Source organism: Monopterus albus, unplaced genomic scaffold, assembly GCF_001952655.1.
Source record: "Monopterus albus unplaced genomic scaffold, M_albus_1.0 scaffold92.1, whole genome shotgun sequence".
NCBI classification, from domain to species: domain Eukaryota; kingdom Metazoa; phylum Chordata; class Actinopteri; order Synbranchiformes; family Synbranchidae; genus Monopterus; species Monopterus albus.
Genome location: NW_018127972.1, coordinates 2,497,862 through 2,506,254, shown reverse-complemented (window position 1 = coordinate 2,506,254; position 8,393 = coordinate 2,497,862). Strand labels below are relative to the sequence as shown.

At 40.4% G+C, this 8,393-nt stretch overlaps 1 protein-coding gene across 1 annotated transcript in view; it reads right to left on the bottom strand.

Annotated features, from left to right (window-relative positions):
* gna13b (guanine nucleotide binding protein (G protein), alpha 13b) overlaps nt 1–8,393 on the bottom strand; it is a 20,356-nt gene that overhangs the window by 9,248 nt on the left and 2,715 nt on the right. The window contains exons 2-3 of the mRNA XM_020608209.1: nt 6,675–6,904; nt 3,455–3,505 (exon numbers count right to left, since the gene is read on the bottom strand). Coding sequence (XP_020463865.1) covers nt 3,455–3,505; nt 6,675–6,904 — 281 coding nt within the window. The remainder of the gene's footprint in view (nt 1–3,454; nt 3,506–6,674; nt 6,905–8,393) is intronic.

The window sequence follows — 8,393 nt, the reverse complement described above, 5'->3', positions numbered from 1 at the left end:
GGAGACCCTACCAGGGACATATAGCCCCCGACAACATAGCTCCTAGGATCACTCGGGTACACAAACCCCTCCACCACAATAAGGTGGCGGTTCAAGGAGGGGCTTACATATTTACTCCAGTATAATCCTTTTTGAACACTTCAAAGGCTTGTATTTTACAATATACGGGCACCTTGTTCGGCTAAGGTTCACTCTACTATATTGTACTGAGTAAGAGGAATCATGAATTCTTGAATGTTGATCATTATCCTTTTGACTTTTATTGATAAATGGATTTTGCTTGCTAAATCATATAGTAGTAAACACAGATGATAGTTAAGAAACGTGTTTGCATTTATGATGCATCTTTTTCATTTCATGTTTATGCATATGATTTCATAATAGTATGTCTTAAAAGTCATTCATTTCTTACAGCCTGAACTGAACTGGTTCCATCCTGTTCAAACTCTAAAAGAAAAGCAGATAAAGGCCAGGCAGTGAGTAAATAACACACACAAATCCAAGGGAGAGAAGCGAATACACTGCATGAACTTATCAGCCTACAAGACAAATCATATGATCTTACAACAAATGGTAACTCACTCAACACATGGTATGACTTTCCACTAAGAGCTAAAACAGTCCATGTTATAACCTTACAAGGAGTTTCTCTATGGACGGAGAACTGTCAAAAAATGTCCTTTGTCACCAAACAAGGACTAAACTGAGAACATCTGGGCATGATAGGGTTCATATGCCTGCTCCCTCCCCAGACCTCACCTATACTGAACTGTATAAAACCAGAGGACAAAAGAGGATTGAGACCTCCTTTTTAATTGGGGGCTCACTCCACTCCTATTTTTATTTTTTTATATAATACCGTCCAATGTACACTCATTTGGAAATAATTATTTGTGTTTTGGGAGCGTCTGTCAGGTGCCTCTCTCTTTGTCTCCTCCCTACTCCAAACTGATTTTCTTCTACCAGCTCTGGTAAGAAAAACAAACAAACCCCAGAAAAACAATGAGTGCAACCTCAAAATACATTTTTTAATGGATTTTGTACGTACATTGAGGTTTATGGAAATGAGACTTTATCTCCACTGATTCTTCACCCAGTAAGTTACAGTAAGCTTGTGCTATTAATATTTTCTCATCAAAGCTCAATGTCACTGTTTGTCTCGTCTGCACTTTCAATAAGTTACAAAGTTATGTGTCAGTAATCAGTGTCGTTATAATAGTTTAACATAATATAACTGATCACCAAACAATCATCACAGAGCCAATCTGTGTTGTAATGAAGTTTGAGAAAATGTGAGATGATTTCACATAATGCAACTAACATTAGTAAAATGTAACATTAAGTTATTTGGCTGCTATTAACGCCAACGTGAGTATATGGCACCACTAAGAAGAGGAAACCAGGGGGGACACGCAGCCAAAAATACTGATGCTTTTCTCCAAAACTCCAGAGACAAATGAAGATGAGAAAGAGAAGAGAGGTAGAGAAATGGTAGAAGGGAGAAAGGTGAGAGGGGCGGAGGGGAAGGGGGAACCAGCAGATAAAAGTAAATATAGAACATCTGACTAGGAAGTGAATAAAGAAGCCCAAATATAGCCCATTTTTGCATCATACCACCCATGGTAAATTCCAATTTGTTGCTCTCACATTACATTACAAGCCTACATTTTTGTTATAATTGCGTTAATTATGAAAATAGCACAAGTACATTGTCTTTCATAACTGATATAATCTTGATTTGTAGGAATGTTCTGTTGATATGCTGTCAGCATAAACAGCCAGTTAGAAGAGGAACGTCAGAGGGATTTCAATGAGGCCCCCTGTGAGACATACAGTACAAGAGAGATGCCCTGGATGCCCATATGGGGTGACGTTTACATGGAAATTACCAACCAAAAGTCTTATGCTGTGCATTTTAATGCATGTGCAAAAAAACCTCCATCATCCTTTTGCCACCATGCCTTGAAACTTTTCTTCTGTCTTCTTCAACCACACACCAGGAGGAGAGAGTCCTCCTAAGGGCCTTGCAAGGTTAGCCCCTTCCACCTATGATGGTCAGGTTCATCCAACATTACAGGTTCGCTTCCCTGGTAGAAACCTACCTGGGCCTTGGCCGGCAGCAAAGAGGTACAGGGATTCCTATTAAGTTAGGCTGACCTATAGGGGGTAATCTAAAGGTGACTTACTCGTGCTATTCAGGATAATGTAGCCAAGACTGGTCACTCCCACAAAAAGGGAGTGTATTAAGTCAGCCTGGAGATGATAACGTGCATCCACGAGACTACAATGACACAATATATTGTTTAACCGGTGTCTGCAGCTCATGCGCTGTATACATTAAAAGGGCCTAATTATTACCTCCCCCAAGGGCAGGAGTTGTTTCTGTTGGTGTTTGTTGTTTTGTGTGTTTGTCTGTTAACAACATAACTCAAAAAGTAATGAACAGATTTTAATGAATTTCTTTGGAGAGGCAGGGTATGGCCCATGGAACAATTGATTAGATTTTGGTGATCTGTATCATAATTTGGATACAGGAATATTCATCCATCCATCCATTATCTATACCTGTATGTATATAAGCACCCTTGTGGCCAAAGTGTGTGGCTGCACTTCTGAGCGTTCAAAGCACAAATCCCAGGGTCATTGACAACACCCCGCTGTGCAAGACAGGGACTGAAGGAGCCAAGTGAGGCGACGGCCTACAGCTGGGGAAAGATCTCATCTGGGTGAGAGCCCATTTCTGACATCAGCACCATCACCAAGAAGGCACAGCAGAGGATGTACTTCCTATGCCAGCTCAGGAAGTTCAACCTGCCCTGGGAGCTGCTGAAACAGTTCTACAGAGGAATTACAGAGCTTGTTCTCCATCACTGTCTGGTTTGGTTCAGCAACCGAACAGGACAAGGGTTGCAATGGTATGAGATTTTGGTATGATATGGTCTCAGAAAATATCCCACTTTCATAGTATTACATATTTACTATTATTATTTGCTAGAACGACCCTCAAAGGAATGAAGCCATAGGATTTTTATGCAATTGACTGTGACAGCTGATTGAGCAGGATTCCAACTGAAGAATAAACAGAATCATTATTATTAAAGATGATACAAAAAAAGCATATAACTAAAGCATGTTAGTTTGCATCTTAGCACCAGTAGTAGAGGAAGCATTCACATCCTTTACTTAAATAAAGTGATGCTATCACCATGTAAAAGTACCCTACTATGTCATAAGTAAAAGTCCTGCATTGAAAATGTTTTTGGAACTTCCCCCACCATTACCTATAGTACTGAATTCAGCCTGTTAGCACACTGAGTGCACACTAGAACAAACCAGTGTAGAGACATGACAGAGGAAGGAAGACAACTGATTCACTTCTGTTTTCAACAAACTAGCTATCTGCCTGCTGGGAGTCTGTGGTTGGTGGAGCCTTTGCAGTGTGGGCAGGACTTACCGACTGTCCAAGCTTTTCTAAATTGTCCAGGAAATACTTGACTGATTCCACCTGGGAGAAAGAGAGGAGAAATGTGATTTCATTACAAGAACTGAGAGTTGATTCTCCAATGGCACATGTCACATGGGTCCAATTCCCTTGCAAATTATTTTGGAAGCAAGTTCAATTCATGACCTGCAATTTGTTCAAATGAATTAAAATGCAACCCACACACTGTAGCGCCGCCGAGAGCACTGCAGCTTCTAATCTGCTTTGGAGTATGGAAAAGTGCACTAAATCCATTCACCATTTACCCCATAGTTTTCAATATCCTGCTAGTCTGAAATATAAGTTTTAAAGTGATGTTAGTAACTGCAAGCAAACAGGAAGCCTGGGCTGTCCCTTCGCCACTGAGTATATTTAACCTTACCTGTGAGTTTTAGTCAACAGGATGGCCTTTGTTTGTGCACATGTAGTGGTGTCTGAAATTTCTGAATGTGCGTTCTATGATGGGCTTGGTTTGGAGTACAATCCCTTAATTACAGGCTAAGCTGGGGGCCCTGCCATAATGCTCTCCTCACTCCCCACACACTGATATGCTACCATTACATGCACTTCTATGGGTATCTCTGGCTCTGGAGCTGTGTTTCTTATAAGCAGTCACCAGCCACAATAACCTGCCCAGTGTTTGTTTGTTGCTTGGAATAAGTTGCTCTTTTATTTTGGCTTGGCCTCCTTACATTTTGTTCTAAATCTTTGTTAGAGCTACAGTATTATGCTGCATTTTTAACTCCCTGTGACAGTTTCACTATTGCTCATAAGGAAGGAAGTTTGTTGGGGCGTCTTCTTTGGAGTGCTTGTTATAATTTTTTATTCGTATGTTTTTGTGAACAGCACTTTGGTGCACTGTTTGTTGCTGGCAAAGTGCGTTACAAATAAACTGACAGTGATTGTTTTCTCTATCCACTCATCAGTCTTGGCAGTGATTACGTTTATGTTAACAAGGAAGATTATAATACATCAAAAGATTATTCAGTTATATACAACCCCTCCCCTCCAGAGTGTACTGTTAATGAAATCAAACCAAAGGAGCATTCACATTTTCAGAATAAGAGTGAATGTACATCTCTGTCTCTGTGCTTGGGAAAATCGATTCCATTTGACAATCACCAGATTTTTTTTAAATTTGTTTAGTTGGGGAAACTAATTACTTTGTGAAACACTGCAATATTTACTCATGACTTCTCATAAATGTAATATTATGACTTGATATGGAGCCCTAAAGAAAAAAACCATGCCTCAAATTTAAAAAAATGTGGCTGAAAAATTAAAGCCATCCATCAAAATAAAAAAATGGGATTGTTTACCACTCCTTTTAAAATAAGGTCACCTGAAAAAAGAAAACCATCCATCCATTATCTGCATATACTGTACCAGCTGACACTGGGTGAGAAGCAGTGTAAAACCACTGAGGGAAAAGGAAAGCTTTTCTGTGTATAACAAAAAGAGAGAACTTAGGTTCAGCACAGTTGCAATCAGCTACAAATATCTATCATCAGACAAAATGTCATCTGGATCTGATCCGGATTCTGGATCTGGCAGCCATTTAAAGTTAACATTGAAAACCTCATTTAACACATTTTCTGTCATATCTTGGCCTATAATGAAGATAGAACCCTGAAATGTTCAGGTAAGATGGAACCGATCTGGGTTTGATCCACATCAAGGATTTCAGGACACATTTTGTGTTTTTCTGGATCTCATTTTTCACAAAGGAGCCATTTGCATGAGCAAATGTTGTGCTTTGGCAGAGGTACATACACTTCTGACTGCTCTTGTTTGAGACATGGGTTTCTGCCCAGCGGAGCTTGGCTGTAAAGGTCTCATTGGTAGGTCTATATTTTCTCTGCTAGGCGAGTTAGGAATAAAAGGGCAGAGCCTAAGACATGCAGTTTGAACCTAGGACAGACTGCTGCCTGCTCAACTGAACGGCTCTGGAGGACAAGAAATACATATATGCCACTGGGCAAACATAGGTACATGCAAAACTAGTATAGCAGATTGAACTGTAAGCTAAAATTGAGGCAAACTGGCAAAGGAGGATGGGCTGTTCACAACAGAACACCAGTTAGCGAAAGGGTGGCCACCTAATGACTCTGTAGACTTGCCTTTACTCTCACCCCCCCACACAGAATTTGTATTGGCATTAGTGATAATACAGTTATAGACTGTAGGGTTGTTACTGGTGTATTTTATTTTGAGTGACAATCAAAATAAGTCGGTTGATGGAGTAATTACATGGTGCTGTTAAGTTATCATAATTTTATCTCCTCAGGCTACAGCTGTATTTGGAGCATGCAAAGCCATATAAATCAAACACACCCTCCCAGCATGCCCTTCAGCTTCAAGAAAACAGTTTGTGCGTTAATTCAAAACGTCACAGGCACAAAGGCAATAATGGTGCTCAAAATGAAAGGAGAAGCCAGATCTAGAATACTAAGTTTCAAATAAAAAGAAACTGGATTCTTTTTTTGGTCTGTTCTGCAAAGGTGAGCTAACATTAACTAAAAACAAAAGAGGAAGCCCTGGTTAGCAGCACAGTGGTCCTTCCTTCCCTACCACAGAGCGGTACACTGGCCATGCCACAAGTTCTTGTGATATTAAAATGTGACGATAATTTTTGTCAAGAGAAAAGCTGTCTTGTGATATCAGTACATAACAGAAGTACATTCACGTTGATCCGGCAAAAACGCAACTCCTTGCATACTGCTGTCTTTTAGTTAAACGTTTCAAAGTGCACCTGTATTGTTTTGCATTTTGTGACTTTCTGTCACATAAAATACTTTTTCCAGTCATGTATTTCATCATTGAAGAGTTCTTAAAAATCGACAGCTCATTCTGATGAAAATTTGGCTGTAGCTTGTTGTCTACCTTACTACGGTTGTAAAATTATTGTTTGTAACAATAATTCACTTATGACTTATTGATACAAGAAACTGGCATCGCTCCAATTTCACTGAACTCTCTGCAGTATCTGATGTCGTTGCCTCTGCACCCCTCTGGGCACGCTGTAATTCACATCCTGGGCAGTAGACTACCATATGGAAAAAAGTATACATGTGTACATATTGTCAAAAATCTGTGGGTACTCATTTATAAACATCTGTAAACATTCCCATCCCTAGTCTGGAGTGATACATAATTGTCCACTGTATGGACACTAGTTAATAGTCTTACTCACCAGCTGGAACTCTCTGCGGCGGTCATATGCCTTCTGGATGCCCTGGTCGGCCCACAGGGCGCGGATGGATGGCAGGTAGTGCTGAAAAACTTTGGGCTCCACCATGCCGTGGCCATTAGCCATCGCTGAACGAGTGTCAAATGACATCATGGTCTCACCATGCTGCTGATTGGACAGGTTACCCCATGGGATGTGCAACTTCTCTCGAGCATCCACCAACACTCGAATACCTGAAGAGGTGGAGAAACACATCAGGATTTGGTTCTTGTCCAAACTATTCATTACAACCTTCATTTCCTGGCACAGGGATCACAGAGATACACAAATGAACAAAAGTATGTGCATTCCACTGGACTGGGATCAGGGGAACTCTGTCTTGAATACCATGCACACAAGCCAAATACCAACAATACTTCCAAACCAACCAAAGGCTAAAACTTCTTAATTACAGAGCGGCAATCTTTAAATGCTACAGGTTCAGAACAATTTGAAGCTTCAGGCGCACACACACACACACACACACACACACACACACACACTGCCCTTCCCCAGGAGAAGGCTTCACTTGAAACGTGCAGAGTAAATGAGTGAGCAGAGCACCGCTAAGTTTCACTTTGTTGCCGCTAGCTGTACAGAAAATAGCCACGGCAGTCAGCAAAACCAGACGTCGATGACCAAGAGACAACATTAACATTAGTGTCAAAGCAAAACATTATGTTGGACATCTGCGTCTAGTATGTTGATTTTAGACCAGAGGTTGCACAGCAGGAACATGCTGAATGCGGCTAAGGCAGTGCAGCACAAATTTCTTCTAGCATTAAAAAAGAAAACATAAATTCCTCCTGTCCCTTATAATACAGGGTCATCTGTTTCAATAAATAGAATGCAACTTGCTGTTGTCCCGTATCGATCAATATGGCACAAACACTCTGCCCATAATGGATCAATACGGGATGCATTTGTCAGTCTTAACGCTTAAATTTATTGTGCACGGTGGTGAAAACATTACAATACTAATTAAAGTTAAGCCAAATTAGAAAGGCTGTGAGATCAGAGAGATAAATAAGACAGCCTCTGTCATCATTATGCATGTGGAGCAGCACAGTCAGCTAGCTCTCCCCCTCACCTGTCTCCCTCCTCCACTGTCGGTTCAGTCCCAAAGCCGCTCCACCCAGTTGCCATTCGTACAGTTATTATCGTTAAACACTGAGACAGCAGTAATGACTGTTGCTGACTCACTTTACATAACAATTTTTATCTAGACAGCGCTCAGAGTGCAAACTCCATTTCCCCATAATGCCATAAAGCAATATTCCCATGACAGTCTGACCCTCATAAAGACATGGACAAAACTGTTGGTCCGTTTCCATTAAAGAAAGAGAAACTAACAATGGTCACTAAAATAATGTGAAACTGACAAAAGTAATAATAAATAAAAATTTACTGAAAATTAACTAATGAAAATCAGTCATTGCTTTTGAATTGTGGTTCAACAGAAGCATTTAAAAAAAAACAAGCTTCTATAACGGAAGGGTACCAACAATTTTGTCCACGTCTGTATAGGATAGCTTGACTATGACAACCTACTGCTGCCACTGGGGCTGATGCTGATATCTTTATTAGTCTGAAAGCAATTCAGTTCAATTTTATTTATGTAGCACCAGTTCATAACAACAGTTATCTTAGGGCACTTCCCTAGTAAGGTCTGGACTTTACAGT